At 46.5% G+C, this 20,888-nt stretch overlaps 1 protein-coding gene across 1 annotated transcript in view; it reads right to left on the reverse strand.

Annotated features, from left to right (window-relative positions):
• ENPP6 (ectonucleotide pyrophosphatase/phosphodiesterase 6) overlaps window positions 1–19,904 on the reverse strand; it is a 237,049-nt gene extending 217,145 nt beyond the window's left edge. The window contains exon 1 of the mRNA XM_085641899.1: window positions 19,442–19,904. Coding sequence (XP_085498025.1) covers window positions 19,442–19,682 — 241 coding nt within the window. The 5' untranslated portion in view covers window positions 19,683–19,904. The remainder of the gene's footprint in view (window positions 1–19,441) is intronic.
• Window positions 19,905–20,888: the final 984 nt, after the last annotated feature.

Raw genomic sequence — 20,888 nt, forward strand, 5'->3', positions numbered from 1 at the left:
AAAAACTGTGAGTTCAACTTTGCCATTTAAACTTTTGGCAAAGCTCAAACATCCCTTAATGATAATTAATATATATGTCACCCCTAAGGAAAACCTCTTGAGTCCTAAGGCAGGGTGTTACATATTGTTAAGCAGGATATATATTTTCACATGTCCCACTAGTAAAAGCCCCAAATTGTCATGTTTACTGTGGAAGGGCTATTAATCCCATTGGGAAGTACAGAATTACAGGCTAACATCTCAATCGTGCTAGCTTCTGAATTGGACTACTAAAGTTGGTATTTCAAGTTAACAAATTAATTGTGGCATCAGATCTGATTTGATGCGCAAGTCGAATTTAATGTCACTTTTAAGGGAAAACAACTTTTACAAATTTGGTACGCTGCAGCCCAGTTATTCCGGTGTCCATTTGCAGATGCTGACCACCAGGCAGCCTTCTGCTCTCCAGCGGAGGAGTGTGAATGACTCCCAAGCATGGGAACAATAGAGGCCTATCGCAGAGGTAGTTGTTACCGCCCCCTCTTACGAGAAACCACTCACGTGTTTGCCCTAATGGCAAACTTCAAAGGAGCCGTTGCCTTTGCTACACCAATTACTGGACTGCACCTGCTGCTCTTTGGGCTAGGAAAGAGCGAACTGTGCCTGTGTAAAAGTACTCCAGAGCCCCAGACAGAAAAGGTGAATTCAGTTGGCTGATTCACTGTTCAGCACCATGGCCATAGAAACTAAAGTAGCCAGTTCTGACTAGTAATTAGCCACTTCCATCAAATCACTGCTGACCACCAGTGTGCAGCCAAGAAGAAGACCACTCCTCGGTGACAAGAAGTTACAACTGAGTTTGTCGGACCGGTGAGTCGTCAGGGTGCAGATTGTTCACCAATGACAGAAACCAACCCTCACCAAAGGAAACCGCTTTACCTGCTGTAACTGGAGACCAGTAGCCCCGTCATAACTGGACTTCTGCTGGACCAAAGAGGACTTCGAGGGACATCGACTCCTGTGGCCAAAGTCACCCCACCTGGAACAAGCCCAGAACACCTTTATCAACCGCAAAGCACCCAGAGCATCTTACAGCATCCTCAGCATCAGGACCACTCCATTGAATTCTGAGGAGGTATTAGCGAAAAGTGTGGAGCTCAACTGAAGACTGCTTTAGTGACCCGGTAATTGGCCAAATACTCTTTATTGGCCCCCTGAACGTCTCCCTGTTGGAATTGGTCACCCACTCCAGGCTGGAGTACTCAAACACAACTCTTTAAAAGTTTCAGTAATTTTCTAACCTTTACCAATGCTGGTTTGCACTTTGGACGAACAGTGGAGATTAACGTTTTACTTAAAGATCTATATCTCTGGAACACTCTGGTGGATTTTGCTCATCTTGGGGTCTAAACATTCATAAAGATATGATCTACTTTTATAAAATGGTGTCTGATTTCTTTCATGTTGTATAACTTTCTTACTCTGTTTGGTGCGTATAACAGCTTTACACAGCTTTCTTTGTTTAAGCCTTACTGCTCAAAGGCACAGCTACCAAGTGTTGAGCTAGAGGTTTAACAGATGAGGCTGACTAAACCCAAGATGGTTATGCGAGTGTATTACACGGTGAGGTCACACAACCACACCATAGAATACACCAAATTCTCACATAATCCCTCCCCCGTTACAACTCTCCCAAACATCAAACTTTTAACGAATTGACTGGACACACAACTACTCTAATTACTGCCAGGAACCATGAGGTGGTTCCTGGCAGTAATAGAGTTGTCTGCTGGGCCAGTGAACAACGCTAAATTCAGAGGGCGTTTACTTCAACAAGGCGATAGATCATTTTACTCCCTCGCCCTGATGGAATACAATCCATACGAAAAGGGCTAAATCAAACCCTCACTTTTTCCGTCTGTGTTCAGTCTTTAACTGGAGCTGCTAGAAGTCTGGTTGCAGAGAATGGCATCGAGATCCTTTCATAAGTACGTAGACGACACCCAATTTGATCTTAGCTTGTCATCAGAGGCTAGCATCCATCACTGAAGCAATTCTCCAAATGAGACTCTTACCCTCTACAGTGTTGGATTGTTATTTAGGCAGAGGATAGCATTATTCCTACTTGGGTGGAGTTTGCTTGTTGGATTGGTTTTCTTTTCAAGTGCATACCACCAATATCGTCAAGTAGTACAATGCAAGCTTCCCTCTTCTCCGGCTTGTAAAACTATTACTATCACTTAGTTATTTTTGGTCATGCCTAATGAATAGGAGGACAAGATGAAGTGGACGTTGTGACCATTGGTTGCAGTTAGAAGCACAGATTAAGTTCGCGTTAGGGTGCCGTAGACATTTATACTCTATCAACTCTCCTTTTTAGCTGCTAAATTGCACATTTCCAGATCTGGCATGGTTGAACATTCCGGATGCCAGTAAAAGCCTATTCAGTCATCCAGACCTCTTCAGCACCTGGCTGTAGACTCTGGAATACACTTCTTCTGTTAAAATGTTCAGCTCCCTTTCCATGTCTTTCAGCTAAAAACTGAAAACGTTCTTGACCAGAGAATTTTTCTGAAGGATGTTTTGCTGTACGATACATTTACTTTGAAATGTGACGTTAGACCTATGAATTTCTCTATTCTCTTTATGGGTTAACGGTTTTACGACACATTTAGATTTTTGCATAGTCTCATCATAGCCATTTTCTGGCAAAAGTTCAACTCTATTAAATAATAAAAATAAAATAAGTAACATCTGTGAAAGTAACTTGAATGTTAATTTTTGTGACTTCTGAGTTTTAGGATGCCTTTATAAGCACAAGGGGTCCATGTTAAACAAGGTGCCCAAAACCTTCAGCTGAGACAGAGATAATGTAGTTCTGTTGTTTAATCGCAATCTGTCGTTTGTCTTAGTAAAAAGATAAAATGATGTTACTCCCAAAATAAGCCACGAGAGTCTTACAGTGTACATATTTGTGAATTCAGGAGCAGGTCACTCGCAGCAAAAACCTGGAACCTTCAGAATTCTGTGACATTGTGAGGCTCTACATTTACTTACAGAAAACACCTATCAAGTCATATGGAAGTCAAACAAAATACCTTAGGATTCAACATCCCCACACTACTCCTACTAAAACATAAAAAGCATTGAGACATAAACGAAAAATCATCATTATACACCCAGTCCACACTACATTGGTGGTGTTCCGGTATTTGTTCATCCCATGACTCATGCGAATCGGTGATTCTATCACAAGCAACAAGAGGCAGGTACTGTGCCCTAGAATTAGGCGAAGGAAATCCACAACAAACACCGGTCAGATTGCTGCACCACACCATCCGGTTCAAGTTTGTAAAGGAACACTTCCTGAACATCTAATGGAACGCTATTTCTGTGGAGATCTGAAAAGTAGTGATCTTGGACTGGGTGGTGGGATGGAGGAGAAGGTTGTGACTTTAAGAGAGAATTGCATCCCTCAGGGGAAGGTCTACAAGTTTGCATGAAATAACTTTCTTCTGAAATTCTCCGTCATCCAAACTTTCCAGCACAGAAGTCGAATTGTCAAGATGTAGGTCCGGAGGTGTTGTCAGTTTTACCTTCTGATCCAGTATTTACCATAAGAGCCGGTGATCCCCTATGAAATTGTGAGTACACCCCACATTAGCAATGCATGAAGATCTACAGCCACTTCAACCTTTCTGGAGGCCGCCTGCCAAGCTCCTCTTGTCTCTCCCTGTGAGCACCCCACACTTATTGGGTGTGGGCATAACTCTAGCTCAGTTGTCTGAATACCTTTATGATACCACTGTAGACAGCAACATTGAAATAATTTCCAGGAAAACAACACGTTTATCTGTATTTATTTTATTAGCATTAATCTTATTTGCACCAAGTCACAGCCTGTTTTCCAGATGGGCACAAGAGGTAACAAGACTTCACCTTAGTCCCAAGGTACTCTTGGACTTTCATATGATTCAGACGATTCGTTTCATCACCTTCGTTGCATGGCCTCTAGAGCAGAGGAGCCACTGCACAAAATAAACGTCAAAAAGAAGCAGAATTTCTCCGTGTCAAAGAAAACAAGGAGCTCACACTCCTTTTTGTCAAAGAAACAGAGGAGGCAATACTCATGGAAAATGGGGATTCCAAAGTCTCTGCTGTCAGCATAGAGTTCACTGTTTTACCAAATGCTGGCACTTTTAAGAGGCATATCTTCTGGAAGGAATGCATTACCATGTGACCAGATCTAAGGTGCATATGGCCAATTATCAGAGACATATCTAGATATTTACTTTGCAGGACACCTACAGTGGCTTTAAAGATCTAGGACCCAATATAAACTCAATTAGGTGCTGTTGGACTTGGCCCTTTTTTGAAGGTTCGTCCCTGAACTTTTTGCTATCCTCCTAGTCTTTTTTCTGACCTGATGTTGGTGGTTTCAGGACTCTGGGCACTTTAGCGCTGCTGTCCAGTGTGAAGTGCGTGTGCTCTCTGTGGTAAACATAGTAAGATTGGTCTACACCTACATATTTAATTTACCTGTCAGTCCCCAGTAATGTGGTATCTCATATACCCAGGGCCAGTAAATTAAATACTACTGGTAGGCTTGCAGCGCTGATTGCGCCACCCACCAAAGTAGCCTTTTAAACCGGTCTCAGGCCTCTGCCATTGCACGGCCTGTGCACGCAGTGTCACTGCGCTGTGATGTGACACCTAAAGTGTGGGCCACATATGTGACCTCCCTTTTACTGCATGTCCGTCACCCCTAAGGTAGGCCCTAGCTAGCCCTATGGGCAGGGTGCATTGTAGGTAAAAGGTATGTCCTGGTAGTGACAAACAGCCATTTTGGTTCCTCACTGCTGTGAGGCTGCCCTCCCATAGGAATGCATTGGGGAATCCCTGATAAGTGGTTCAGTGGTAATTCATGATATAAGAGGAGCAGCGTGGTCAAGTTTGGTATGTTGGGAATAGTAATAATAAATGCTGTACAATGTTGTGCGCAGATTTATTATCACTATTTTAGAAATGCCACTTTTAGAAGTTGGAATTTCTGTGCGCTATGTGTCTGCCTGCCTGATGTGTATTGTATGTCAGGCTCTGAAGTGACAGGGGCTGGTGAGGTGTGTGGCTCCAGGGAGGGCAGTGTGAGTCAGCTCTAGGCTAAATAGGAGATCTGCATTTGGAGTAGTGGGAGGAGTAGTCCCCCGATACTGAAGAGGTCTGTGCCTACCTGGGTGAATGCTGGCTCCGCCCCCCTGTGGTGCGTCTGAGGACGAGCCCCCATCTGACAAAGGAGGGTGGAAGCCTGGTAAACAGAGTGCTTCCACAACTCCCATAACCAATTGAGGCTGGTTCCCCCAAGCCCTGTTTAATTGTGTTTAATCCCCCAAGCCCTGTGCTAGGGCAGACAAAGAGAAATGCAGTATATATACTGGGGCTGTGACCCCATGTAAGGTGTGCTTCCTTGTGCTGTTTTTGGGGTGCTGCTGGCTGGGCCCCAGGAGGAACCGCCACGAGGGACTTCCCCTCTGCTAGAGGGCCCTGTGAGTTGGCCTGCTTGGGCCCAGCGGTGCCCCTCTAAACTTCTGGGACTGAGCGCCTCATGAACGCTATATCTTTCTCCCAGGACAGAGAGAGTGCTGGTGCCCTGCAGCACGTGACTGCCAAGTATTCTGAGGGAATCCCGGTGTGGGATTCCCCTGCATTACCTGGAGACGAAGCGGGAGCCTACCCCGCATATCTGGGCTTCGGAAACAGAGCGGGAGCCCACCCCGCATTGTGGTGTTCTAAGAAGCAGAGCGGGAGCCCACCCCGCATTTTGTGCCCTGCTGAGGGACTGCCGCTTTACGAGCAGCACCCCAGGAGAAGTGCGGCCAGAGAGGAAGCCAGGCGGCTGTGCCTGGTTGGGAGAGTGGCCGGAGTACCCCCGAACTGGAAGGAGAATCCAGGCGGTAGCCTACCCCGAGCAGGAAGGTGCCAATCCAGGGTGCCGGAAGTCAGGCGAAGTTGCACCTGGTTGTGGGCAGAGCCATTACTGAATTCCGCCTATTGATGAGAGCGGACCAGAGGCCACCGGAAGATAGGCAGAGGTTGCCTGGTGGTGGGTGGGGCCCGGCCAAAGTGAGAGCCGGTGCCTCGCGTGTGCGCATAGCCCAAGGAGGACGGAGACTTCTCTCCGTAGGAGAAGAACCTGAAGCCAGGCGGGAGCCCACACCGCATTCGTGTGCACCGTGGAGACGGAGCCCGCAGAGAAGGGCCCCGGTGAGTGGGGGCTGAGCTTGGAGCATTGTGGTGCTCCCAGGGTACGGTTGGTGCCAGTGCTTGGTTCTTTCCTCAGCTGCACCGCAAGAGCGCGGGCAGCTGCAAAGATGGGGCATGTTGTGTTGAAGTCCACGAGTGAGGCTTTAATGGCACAGTGGTGCCTAAGCTGATTGTGCACAGCTGCACCGCCCGGACTATGGGCAGCTGCAATGGCGGGGCACTTCCTTTTTAGGGCCCACCATAGACGTCCCGGTGAAGGGGACTAAGGAAGCACTGTTGGTGCCAGTGCTTGCGTCTGCCACAGCTGCACCGCAAGAACGCAGGCTGATGTAACAAAGGGGCATGGTTTTGGGTTGCAGGAAAGACCAGGGTGGGTTGCACCCTCGCCCCAGTGGAGCTCTGACTTTGGGAACAGAGGGCATTTTGCGCCTCAGAGAAGGCCTGGGGTCATTTTGAGTACCTTTGTGTACTAGTAGGGCTCAAGGCCCTAAAGGAATGCATAATTCGGTTATGATAAAGGTGATGTTTGCACCTGGGAAGTGTTACTATGGTGCACTCCTGCATGTGATTTATGCCAATATGTTTATGCCTAATGTGATGCAGACATAATGGGTTTGTGTTGCTTGTGATAATGCGGAGTTCATCATTTAACCAGTAGTTACTGGTTGTGTTCTTACTTGTGCTTTCCGATGGCTCTGACCGTGGCCCAATTGGCCCGGTCATGTATATAATCCCCTGTAAATTATTACCTGGTGCCAGTTGGCACATTGTATATCCGTGATTACGATTCTAATGTGTTTTGGATAATACAAAGGCTATTTTTTTATATATAACCTTGTGTGGAGTTTCTTTTGTAGTGTGCCTAGTGTGTCGCTGGTGTGTATGTGTGTGTTGCGCAAACGCTTTACACATTGCATCTGGGATAAGCCTGACTGCTCGTGCCAAGCTACCAAGGGGGTGAGCAGGGGTTATCTGCAGCGTGTAACTCCCTTGCCCTGACTAGAGTGGTGGTTTCTGCCTGGCTTAGGCGCATGCCCTAGCCAACCAGAAATTCAATTTCTAACAGGTGCCCAACACACAGCTAGTCAGATAAGCCTTTGTAACATTTTCTTTTAATGCATCCTCCCACTCATCTACTGCTTTGAAATATTTCAACACAAAGAAATGGAGACGACACAATGCAATAATCTCGGTGCGTGTTACTGAACTGGAGATACGCAGATGAACCCAGTTCTGCAGAGAGGAGGGCCTGGGCCAAAGCGGAAGAAAGGAGACACCATGCAGGTGAACAGAGTCCTACAGAGAGGTCTCCAGGAATGGGTTGGAAGAAGGTTTCAGGCTGGCACAGGTCAACTCAGAAGGGATGTGGGACATGCCATGAACGTCAGTGCAGAGCAGGGACAGATGGAGGTGTGAGGCTGGTACATGTGACACAGGAAATGGGTTGGACTACATACAAATTAATTCATTTCAGAAAACCAACATGTCTGATTAGTGGATATAAAGAGCAGCTGGGAGGCCGATACAATATAGGGGTGATAGAGAGAGGCGGGATGAGACAGCGAGAGGCTATATGTGAGGAAAAAAATTAGGTATGCTACTTCAGCGCAATGTAAAATATTTATCTTTTCAGCACTCTAAGAACTCAGACCACCTGCGGCCTCCCATGTATATTAACTTGTAATTCCCAAAGCACCGATTCTACTGGATGCGATGTCCTCCGTCTTCCTGCTCTACAGATGGTAAGGACATGAGAGTGGCATTCGAGGGCTATGCAGCTGGTGGTATGCAGCAGAGGGCTGTGTGTGTCCTCAGCATCACTGATCTCACACTGGTTCTGTACTGTCCTTTATGCTGGAGTGTTTAAGCACATGGAGGATGGAAGACGTTCTGGGCGAAAACAGAGGTTACACAACCTGATTAACCAGTTCTTTTGGCCCCACCACACAATTCGGTTCTTGGCACTCACATAATATGAGTTATTACACGACTCATCCACCCTGGATTGAAACAAAGCCTGCACCAGCAACACGTTTGAAAAGGTCAGGTATAAGACACAGACACACTTTATCAACCCTTAATTAGTTTACGAAAGGTTTGAGGTTCACTGAGGCAGTATATCCCACAGACCACACATCTATATGCCATCATTTGGTTTTTAAACATAGCCTTTTTGAGGAGGTTTCTAATGGTGTGACCTTGAGGCTGGCCAAACCTTCCACTACTAGACGCTAAGGTACGTCCTTCCTGTTATGTCGAATATTCTTGAGAACAGCAGTGTCAGTCCAACACATGTATGCCTGTTATTGTCGCTTACGGCATCACCAGCAGGTCCCGTAGCACAGATGACGTCACTGAACAACCTGTGTGGCTTGCAAGCCTCCCTTGCATCCCATCTTGTGCCAGCACAGACTGACAAGGACATGAGGCCATTACCACAGGAGGACACCATGGGATAACTCTTAGCACTTAGATTCAGCGATGCATCTTTTCTGAGTATCCAGATCAGATTGCATCAGCACTGGTCACACTTTGACCCTTCCTAACTCTGTCACCCATGGCCACATGCAGGACAGAGCAGTATTCATTCAATTCAAAGGTATTATTTTAAAATGTCTGCAGTTGACCAGGATTTTCACTGCACGGAAATCTGCATATAAAGTTACTTGGCGGCTACAATCATTGCAAATATTTTATTAAGCTATCAAAGCAACAATACAATCACAGCACCAACGTCATATGCAAACATTGAGAATTATGGACTATAAAGTAAACAGCAATTCAATCTAGAAGTAAAAAATAAAGACGATTCTAAATTCTTATTTCTGTGTATATGGAATATAAGCATGTGAAAAATTACCGAAAAGGGTGCAATAAATAGATTTAAAAAAGCCAATCTTTCACCTCATAATAACCCAAAAAGAAAGTGAGTTTGGCGGGATTCAGGAACTCTACTGTCTATTTTTCAGATGGAGCCCCTTTAATACTGCATAGCAGCGGCAAGGTAACGTTTGACTGCCGAGGAAATAAATAATCATTTTCAGATTGTGGAACGGTAATAAGGAAACACGTTTGAACAGTGAGGGTCCAAGGGTCAGCCGGATAAACAATTGCGCTAGGTTGCGTTTTTTGACACCAGCCTGGCACTTTGATGCCTTAGTAGACTGAATGGATCCACCACTTTGGAGGAGACAGCAGGCAAGGCAAAGAGCGTGGACTGAAATGGTATTTATTTACATTGCGTGATGACCAACAAGAGATATCCAAAGCAGAATAACATAAATGAAACAAATACAAGTAAGAGTACACTTCTCATATGACAAACACAAACCACAACCCAAGGTCAGCCGTAAGGAATGTCATTTGAAGAGGGCACCCTGAATATAGCATCAGACACTCTTGTGTCAGCTTAGTCTCTCTTAAGTGTCTCACTCGCACAAGGATGTCTGCCATTTGTGGCCTTTCTTTGGCCTTTAGTTCAAAATATTGGACTGAAGTCACCAAATCTAAGCAACAGCATTGGCAATACCAATAGGTCTTGCTGTAAAGGAAAGTTGTGTAGGTATTTGAAGCATTACAGGTAAATAGCATGGAAAGGGATATGCATTTGGGCGGAGAAGCTAAGAACTGTAGAATAAAATTGGTGCACTATCAATCCAGAACTAAAAATCCACGTTGGATAATGACTTTCCTCCTTCCATCTGTGTTGCTGCCTGAGAAGAACAACATAAATGATCCAGTAATCTAAGACACTGTAATAGCATTACTGTCTTATGTGTGCACCTCTGAAATTCTAATCTCAGGTAGCTGGATAAAGAAACTAGTAGATCACAGCTGTGTGGAGGGCAAGGACTTTTTTGTGTGGAGACACATAACTTTGGCCCAATTAAAACATGCACTCCTGGCTCCCAACATCAAGAAAATATCATTTTTTTTTTGCTGTAAAACAGAACAGAAGAAACATCGTCAATGCACACATCTCAGCGGAACCTACAGTGGATATTCTACTGGAAGAAGATCCCTTAGTAACAGATCAACAGCAGCAGCAAAAACTAAAAGCAACAGAAGCTGTGACTTCATACGCAGCTATGGACTCTCATGTAAAACGTCAAGGGATCTTACCAATCACGAAATGCTGCTTTTTAAAGGCACAGAGTTGTAAACATAACATTTTGATCCTTAGGGACTCCTGGAAAAGGAGTAAGACCACAAAGTGAAACCAACTGTGCTCGTGATTCTTCGACACAATCGGTGAGTAAAAGAGGTGACTCTATTCAAGGTGAAACAAATAAAATGGAGTCGGAAGACAGGCAATCATAACTACTTATGGCCCCCAGCCGCAAAATAATTATGAACAATGATCAGGTAGCCCAACAGGCTACAGCCCTGCAATGGGGAAGCTGCGTAGCGAATACCTCAATAGTGGTCAACATCAATAAGAAGAGAGTGAGTCCTTATTCAAAAAGACTTGAACAAGAACAAAAACGTTAGCAGCAAAAATCTCGGCCTGAAAATCATCAACAATAACATCAAGCTCAGAACTTTCCCCGCAGAACCCTAACCAGTAAATTCTATTAAAACCTGAATAGGACTTTGTAAGGTCTACAAGATACCCTTAACAGAGGGAACATAATGCGCCTACTAGCAGAAATTCCTAATCTGAAGCACCTCAAATCATCAGATCTGTCATCGGTTAGATTTCTTCCAAATGATGTTCTTAACAAGCTGGAACAAACCCTCACAAAACGGCGAACTGAATCCTCAACACCTCCATCTCCACAGCAACCTTCCTGGAAAGATAGAAGCACGCAGATGTCAGAAATCTCCTAAAGAAAGCCTCTGCTGACCACAAAGATCTCAAATATTATCAATCTTCACTATCCAGCCAAAGTTCTCGAGTAACCAATCAACCAGCAGCTAACTGAATTCCTGGAGCAAAACCACCTACTGGATGCCTCTCAATCAGGATTCAGTGCCAACCACAGCACCAAGACCGCGAGGATTGCCACCACAGATGATATCAGAACATTCCTTGACTGTGGAGAAACTGTTGCCCTGTTCCTCCTCGACCTTTCCGCGGCATTCAACACAGTCTCCCACAACATGGGCATACAGCAAGACGCCCTCCAGTGGATCGCCTACTTCCTTAAAGGACACACACAGAGCATTCAACTGCCTCCCTTCACCTCTGTACCCAAAGACATCATATGCAATGTACCACAAGGACCATCCCTCAGCCCCACTCTGTTCAACATCTACATGACACCTCTCGCAGACGCCATCAGATCCCATGGACTCAACATACCCTTCTGTGCAGACGACCCTCATCTACGGCAACACCCTCAATGCCGAAAGAGTGCATTTTTAATAAATAAAAAAACACCAACATGATAAAAACCCAATCAGTAGAACTGGAGCTATGACTACGTTTCTACTGAAAATAGCACCAAAAAGCACGTGCCAACTTGTGGTTATCTAGTTGTGCTGGACCAGTACAAAGTCACAAGGTCAGGCAGACTGCAGTGGAACGCAGTCCAAGTACTGAAGAGAATTTGGCCCACTGGGAGTTGTACCTTTTTGTCCTTGGTGCTGCTATGTGTGGTCCTGTGTCTGTCTGCGCCGCGCTCCATCTGTTCCAGTGAAGTGGCCAAATCAGGAGCTGCGAGGTCTCACTCCCTCAAAGGCCAGCAGAGGGAAGCCAGGTCAGATACAGTTGGGACTGATCAGCAGGGAAGCAGAAGAGTCCATGGGAATCCTGTGGTTAAGGGAAGAAGGTCCAGTCTTCCTTCTTTAGACAACAGGTCAGTCCCTTTTCTGGATATTTCACTGGTCGAGTAGTGTCCAGAGGAGAGGTTCTGAAGGGGCCACTTATCCCCAGTGCAGGGATACCCCCTTTGTCTAATCTTCCCCCTTTTCTGGGTTTGGCTCCAAACTGTCTAGGGTAACAAAGGGTGTATTAGGTGTAAGCTGCATTTATCAGTGGCAGTGCATGTAGCCCACAGAAGTCAGGAAGGGGGTGGGAAAGTCCGGAACCTACCCTTTGGATCTCAAGAACAGCCCCCGGGACATCCTTCTCAGGAAAGAAACACCGTGCCACACACCCAAAACCCTTTTGTCCCAATGTCTGGAACGAATACACAAAACACAGCCAAGGCCCTTTTGTTCACATGTCCAGAAGGAACACACAAAACACCACAGGAGAGCTATTCACAGTCATGTGACACTGGCAAAAAGGCACAGGCGCAGAAAGGTTTAGACATGAACATCCTCATTTTCTAAAAGTGGCATTTCCAGAATAGTAATTTGTTTTAATGGATGAAGCATTTTATTATCTGTTCCGAAACGGATGTTATAACTTATTAAAGTGTAATAAGGTAACCGTAGCCTTACAATAATAATGAGGAAAAAATGCTTAATACCATTCACCCTGCCCTAGCAATAGTTAGGGCCTTCTTTATGGGTGAATTATAAGTATTGAAAAGGAGGGTTAAGGTCTGGTAAAAGTTTATTAACCAGGTTGAACTGGCAGTTAATACTGTACTAGAGGCAGTAGTTGCAGGCCTGAAATATGATTTACAATGCTATGTTAGTGGGTGGCACAACAAGTGCTGTAGCCCACTTGTAGCATTTAACTTACCGGCCATGGGTACCTGTAGTACCATTTACTAGGGACTTATAAGTAAATAAAAGGTGCCAATTGGGTGCATGCTAATTTTACCTTGCTTAAATGGCAGCGCTCAAGCACTTTGCGTTTTACCCTCTACTAACCAATGAGGCAGTCCTTTAATGCCAATAATGGAAAGTTTAGTAAAACCATAGAATGAAGGCAAAATATTTAGGGGGAGGGGGAACCACACCAAGGATGTCATGTGTTGCAGTTTCTTATGAACGTTAATCATGGTTTGTTCTCCCAGGTTAGAAGAGTTAGGAAATATCAGTCTGTGAAATGTAATTTACACATCTCTATGTCCTTTCTGGACACAGCCTCTTCCTCATGCAAACATATACAATGGACTGACTCCCCCGGTCCTTCACTTGCATTTCCATCACACTGGTGCAGAAACATCAAATGCGTTTTCTGAAATAAATATTTCCCTCCAGGTTGAGAGAGATTATCAAAAACATGTTATTATTTAATGGAGAGCTAGTTTCAGAGTAGGTGAAAAGTGTGAAATTGGAAAATCTTGGCTCAATCCCAGATTTCCTGCTTAACCAAATTGTGCGATTCTAGGCAAATACATTGTCACTAAGCCTCCTTTTTGTTCATGGTCACATATCACAGCATCTTCAAATATGCAAATTCAGGATGTGAACTGTACAGAAACCTCAGGTGTTTGATTTAATAAAGTTTATTGTTGCTCTGTTTTAACAAGAATCTAGGTCACATATAGGGTACACAACAACTAGCTTGCCTCTTAGTGCACTAATAGCATTGTCATCACGGCATTTGGTGTTTCTCAGGGATTGTTTAAAAACTGTCACCTATAATAAATACTTCCCGATGTAGAGATATAATCTGATGTACGAAGGTGAAAGACTTTCACGCATTAAGGAAATTTGCTTTTTGAATTATGAAGACACCTTACCGTAGTCTAACATGATGACTGATGCATGATTCACAAGCCAAATATTTTCAGGGCTCGGCCACGAGCCGACTCTCCACCTGTTCATTTCATGACCTGCCCACCTCTACTCTCTGCAGTGTGATGTTCCCATGGCCCAATTTGACAAACGGATAACTGTTCTCTATCTAGATAGATTTAAAAAAAAAAAAAGCAATAATACCGAGACCCCAAGCTTCTCTTAGGACCCAGCTGCTGACACTTCAAAATGCCAGAGCTACCGAATACCAAGGTAGCTTCGTTTTGATTCCACTTCATGCCTCACAGTTCCTTGCTGTTGGACCTGGCCCTTTTTGCAGGGCTGTTCCCAAACTTTTTGTCTTTCACATCTATTTTTTCTGGCCTGTGTTTGTTGGCCTTAGAACCCTGGGCACTTTACCACTGCTGACCTGTGCTAAGGTGCACATGCTCCCTCCTTTAAACTTGGCATGATTGGCTTACACCCGTTTGGCATATTTAACTTACCTGCAAGTCCCTTGTACAGTGGTATCCTATAGACCCAGGGCCGGTAAAATAAATGCCACTAGTGGGCCTGCAGTGCTGCTTGCACCATCCACAGAAGTAGCCTTTCAAACCTGTCTCAGGCCTCTGCAGGGCCTGTGTGCGCAATCTACTGCCACAGTGACTTGGCATTTAAAGTTACTTGCCAAGCCTGAAACTCCCCTTTTACTACATATAGATCACCACTCAGGTAGGCCCTAGGTAGCCTTATGGGCAGGGTGCTGTGTAGGTAAAAGGTAGGACATGTGCCTTTGTTGTGTGGCATGTCCTCGTAGTGACAAACAGCCTAGTTAGTTTCTCATTGCTGCGAGGGGTGCTCCTCTCATACATGTGCATGTGGATTTCCCTGATATGTTTTTGAGTGGTAATTTCAGATCTGGAAGGATTAGCATTACAATGTTTGGAATGGTGGTGATAAATCCTGCTTACTGATGTAGGTGGAATTTTCATTACGATTTTAGAAATGTCACTTTTAGAAAGTGTAAAAAAGAACAGATGATGGATGGAATGCTGAACAAATCAAACATTCAACCCCAGTCACAGATCTGGGTTGAATCCATCGTTTTTTGAACGCCACATGGGTGGGTCCCGGGCTCACTGTGCCACTGGATTCAAGCTAGCCTGGCTGATGATTGCCGATGCCCCATAACCAGTCCAAGGATGCTTGTTTCTAGTCCAGGGAGGACTTGGCTCAGCAGTTTAGGCTACACTGTTTCCATGAGAAGCAGGGTCAAGACAAATTTGCATATGGCTCGATCTAAACTGCTGTGGCTTGGTGAGCAAAAGAATGATGGATTCAACCCAGATCTCTTGACTGGGGCTGAATTTCGATTTTTTTGCGCATTCCGTCCATCATTTGCATGTATTTTACTTTTAGAAATTGAACGTTTCGATGCGCTTATGACTCTTTGTGCTTTGCAGCCTGACTCCAATCAACGTCTGATTTAGGTTGATGGGGGGGGGGTTTGCACATTCACTCTAGACAGTCACACAAAGGGAGCTGATGTTTGTCCGCAAATCCTGATGGTCAGTCACCAGGTTGATGTGTGTTCCTTAGCTAGAGTGGTGGTAAAAGTTGTAACTGACTCCTGAATGGAGCTGTGCCTGTCCTCTCACAATGCGGTCTCCACCCCCTGTAGGGTGTCTGGAGCCATGGCTGGGATTTAATGGGGGTGTTGTGCACTTCTAAAGTTTGTTTGAAGTTACCACCCCATGAAAGACATTTTGAGTATACTTACAGGGGCTCTGACCCCACACTTTGAGACACTGCATGAGACTTGTAACCAGATGCTGCTGGCTCTACTATACTGCCATGGAGAACCTCCATTAGACTTGCTTGCTGTGCTAACCTGCTTCCTGTTCTCTGCTCTCATGCCCTCAGTACTCTCGCCCCTTCCAGGTTCCTTTGGGACCCCTCAGGAATTCAGGACAACGCTGTGTTGTGACAGAAAACAGCGTGTCTTGTCCACTCCTGGTGACCAGTGCGTGGTGAGCGCTTTGGGGTTCCGTGTTTGAGCACTTGCCTCCAGCACGTAGGGAACGAATCGTTGACCCAAAATGTAATCGCGTGGTGAGCCCTTCCAAAGCGGATTTGATCCTTCCTAAGGAGAAGTGGAGGTGAGCAGTTAATTGTAAACCAGCGCAGCTATTGGTCCCTGGATACACAAGAGCAGCACAGTCATTACCTGCACTGCGCCTCCCGCTTCAGCGAGGGGGATCCCAATGTGCAGGACCTGGGGAGAAAGGGTCATCTGAAAACCCCCCTGGTGGGGACCCCGATTTAGGGAAGCCGCCGTACCGGAGAGGAGACCCACCCCCGAAGGTGGGGACGGTCAGCCTCACTCGCGGCAGCTCCAGCCTGATCCTGGTTGTGTCCGGGACCACACTCACATCTCCAGTCTCGCGGGCCGCCCTGTTCTCAAGGGAGAAGTGCAGGGAACTCAGTGAGGTCTCCCTGCGTGGTCCTACTGTTGGTGCTTTCCCTCCCCTCCTTTGGGATGGACCGTGGGGACACTGTTCCTGTATCCTACCTTTAGGAGCAACATGACCATAAAATGTGTACTAGAAGCTCTATGAATTTATGTTGATACTGGTGGTTACCCAGTAACATATGGTGATTTATGTCCTACAGTGATCTATGTGTTACACTCCCTAACATACCTGCTGCATTTTATGCCCCGATATATGTTGTTTTATGCCTTGCATTGGCAAGATAATGACTAATATTTCAGGACGTACATTATACTTGCATTGATGGTGCTTTCATGATGTGCGCAACATATAAGTCTTTATTGCAATAACTGTGATGGTTTGACAATTGCCTAGTTGTCAAAGTTATTATTGGTTTATGTGATTTTGGTCCATGTTTATATGCAACACAGGCCATGGAAGAGGCAATTTGTGGAATAATGCAGAAGAAACCTGTTCGATAACATCTAGGAAGGACCTGATAGAGAGCTACAGGGAGCATAAACAGGCCCGGTTACATTAGAGCTCTACGTCTGGCCCACTGACCACAGTGTTTTTAGAAATAAAAGATCAGTACAGACTAGAGCCTGCCCTGGATGATATCCAGCCGGCCCTTGCCAAGAAGTTATATCTGCAGTTTAGGCATGGGGTACTCCCGTTGCGTGCCTTGGCAAACAAATAGGGGGGTTCGCCCATTTTGGGAAGTCCGGCCTGCAGCAAGATAGCGGAGACGGAATGTCTTCTAAAATCTTTCTGCCAAGGGTACAAGAAGGCGAGACACCAATGGCTATTACAGTTATGCAGAAATCTGGGATCTATGCACTGCACTGAGGTTTTTACGATACTGAAATATGACACCCACATGCCCATTGTGTTTTCAAGATCACATTTTTTATTTTCTATGTGGTATGTACGTTGAGCTATCCTTAAGACGAGTCTATAGGTTCTGCATGACCATTCTATCATATTTTATTAACTGAGCCTGGTACATTTTTAACAAGTATGAAAGTATTTTAAGACTTTTAAATTAATATTTTTTAATCAAAGTATGTTGTATACTTTGTTTTTTGTACCTTCTTATCTGCATATCCTTTTTAATGTGATTACGTGACAGCTGTGATGTTAGTAATATGAACCCTGGTTTCTGGAAAATTGCTAGCGCTCATGTTTTGCACAAGGACTTTATTGGATCTTATACCCAAATTACAATTTTAGGACCTTGGAGAGTAGCATGCTGTATAGTAGAGTGTTTTCTGTAATATCAATGCACACATACTTTTTGAATTACTCTGCCCCTTATTTAGAGCAATAATATTTTTTTTCTTTTAGAAAGAAAAATTGAATTCAATGAAATGTAATGTATTTTTATCTGTGCTTTTGTGGTCATATTGACTGATATAAAGATTTTTGATGACGACAATACAGAAACGCATTTTCATATAATATTGTGTGGAGTTTCTTTTGTAGTGTGCCTAGTGTGTTGCTGCTGTGTGTGTGTGTGTTGCGCAAACGCTTTACATGTTAGCTCTGGGATAAACCTGACTGCTCGTGCCAAGCTACCAAGGGGGTGAGCACAGGTTATCTTGGGTGTGCAAATCCCTTACTCTGACAAGAATGGTGGGTTCTGCCTGGCTTAGGTGCATACCCTAGCCAAACAGAAACCCCATTTCCAACACTGACCCTTTTAATCTACCCACACTTCCTGCCTGGACCCCTCAAGTGGCAGGTTGTTTTCCCAACCCCGTTTTCTCTCTTGGTCACGGTTTTCCTGTCTTTTTCTTTCTCCCTTTTCATATTTTCTCTTGCTCTGGGGCAAAGTGTACTGATGAAAAATAAATCCCAGTGCTGAAACATCAGTGCTGGTGCCTACCACACCTGCAGTCGTCGGCACAAATTAACCATGCTCTGGTTTTTAACCTCGGTTCTTCTGCCTGGGGTGTGGAACGTGACCTGGCGTCACGCTCCTGTACAAGGAGGGGGCATAGTCCAAAGGTTAGCGCGCCAACGTCAGGGACAAGGAAAGGTATGCCAGTCCAGCTGGTGCCCTGCAACTAACTGCAAGATAAAAGAATCTCAAGAAAAGTAGGTTCGTCCATTACTTCTCGGGGCTCCTGCAGACAGATATATTCGAATCGAGCTCCAGCGAAGACAAACACAAACGTGTTTAAGGAGGTCTAAAGTTGCAGATTAACCAGCTGGCCTTGCACGTGAATGGATGGACTGTTGTTTCTACATGAATTCTCAAGCAAAAGGCAACAAAATGAGGGAGTAGCTCGTTCAACAATATCAGCGAGACAAAATAATCCCTGATAAAACCGTCCAAGGGCGCAAAATCACACGAGCAATAGATGTGAACGAAGGAGAGCCGCGTTCACAGCCCCCGGGGGCGGGGTGAGCACCCCCCACAGGGGGAATGAACTGCAGCTGGACTTTCTGCTCCAGAGACTGTGCTGTAAATGGAAGCATAGAAGTGCAGGTACACACTCTTTAAAGTGCTTGCACCTGAGAATTACCACTGCTCTCCCATTAAATGTATTGCAGCTGTGCTAGGAAGTGTAGGTACTCTCCCTTTCAAATTAAAGAAGTGTAGGTACTGAGTACCTAGGTGCGTGGCCATTTAAAGCACTGTCCAGAGAGCTGATGTGGTCCTGTGGCCAGGTGTTATGCTGATCCCCATACAAAATCATGTTTCCGGTCATTCTGTATTAGAATGCAAGATTTAAAACTTCAAGTACCAGAATGCAATTTGATGGAAGATATTATGTAAAGACCGTCTCAGCACATCACAGCCCATATAGCACAATTTGAGGTATCTGTTAAATATTCCTGCCACCTCTCATCTGACGGCGCTCTTTAAAGCTCTTCAACTTAAAGCTCTTTAACTTATTTTTGCCTCACAATAGTATGGTGCGCCTTTATCCTAGCACAAAATCTCAGCGCTTCAAAGCATCTCATACCTCCCGTATTTCTTGAACAATCGGTGGTGTGACAAGTTTACCTACACATCTGGAAATCCGTGGCTGTGTTTCTCCCATCACTTAACTAGGGATACGGACACCATATGTCACTCGTGCTACTCCCACTGCAAACAGCTAGCGAACGGTACTCACCGGTCATGAGCGTGTAATAGTTGGGGTAAGAGAGGGAAGGGAAGTCGGGGGTCATGTAGTCCACTTTCACGCCGTTCTCTACAATGGCTTTGAATCCCGGCAGCCCCTCGAGCGCCTGCTCATTGATGTAATCGAAGCGGAGGCCGTCTATGAGGAACGCCAGGAGCTTCCGCCCGTGGGCGCGCGAGCCGGCCAGGCAGAGGGTGAGGAGCGCGAGGTGCAGCGCCGCAGCCTTCGCCATGTCGGCAGTGCCGGTGACAGCCTCCTGTCTGTGTCGCCTGCTGCCACTGCACCGAGAGCATGGAGTGAGCCGGCTGCAGCTCCTCTATTAAGGGGTGGTCCTTCGACGAGCAGCGGCACACGCACACGTGTATTCCAGCCACAGATTAAAGGTGGAGCACGTCAGAGCCCGGGCCGGGTAGGCGAAGCCGGACCCGATAGGGGCCCGGGCAAAACGCCGTCCGGGGGCGGCGCCCCTCCCCCCGGCCACCCCCACGGGAATGCAAATTAAGGGCTAGGCCGACGGGTGCCAGGATTGGCCCCGAAGGCAGGAGCGAGCCCCCCCCCAATCAGGGGGCGCGCTCGTGGGCCAGGGGGGGGAATAAAAGGGGGCCACCAGGGCAGGTCTCCACAATTCCCCCCCCCGGGCCAAGGGCGAGTGAAAAAGACGGCGCGGGATCAACTCCGGCAGCAGCGGCGGCAGCAGTGACCGGGTTTTGGCGCCAAAGGAATTCCGAGGGATCGACGCGTAGGACGGGCAGCCCACGCTTCGTCGAGCCTTGCTGAGTTCCAGATCGAGAAGCGTCAGCAGCGGAAGGGCGGAGCGACGCAGGCAGCGGGAAGAGCAAACAGCACCGAAGGACCCCCGGGGACGACGAATATCAGGGCTCACACCAACCTCGCTGCAACGAAGGCAGCCTCTCGCCAGCGCGCCATTCCTAGGACTCCTACAGCGAGCCGCCCGGCTGCACCTCCACGCAGGCGGCCTCGCTCCAGCACGCCTCGCTCCAGCACGCTTCCGCCTGCATCAATTTCAGCGGCGAAGGGGAGGGAGTTGGCGAGGGGCGCGCCCACTTAAAGGGACAGTACACGTCCATAGAGCAGGTGGCAGCAGCAGCGAAGGGGAAACCTAAAAAGAGGATGGCAAGCAGGAAAGGGGCGGCAGGAAGGAAGAGGCAGCCCCCAGCCCGGTTCAGGGAACCACAGGAGCAGCCGGCCACAAGGACAACAGACACAAGGAAACGCAAGGAGGACGACATGGACGAGGATTTATTGGACATGCTGGAACAGGCAAGGGCACTGGTGGCACTGAAGGGCAGGAGCTGGATGGAGCAGCAGATCAAAGAAGCCCCCCCTGGGAAAGGGAGGCGAAGGAGCCAGGTGCCCACGCCGCCACCAAAGAGAGCAAAGACAGGGGGGGCTGTAGCCAACACGGCGCCCCCCCACA

The sequence above is a fragment of the Triturus cristatus genome, chromosome 2_2 (assembly GCF_964204655.1).
Source record: "Triturus cristatus chromosome 2_2, aTriCri1.1, whole genome shotgun sequence".
In the NCBI taxonomy this organism is placed as follows: domain Eukaryota; kingdom Metazoa; phylum Chordata; class Amphibia; order Caudata; family Salamandridae; genus Triturus; species Triturus cristatus.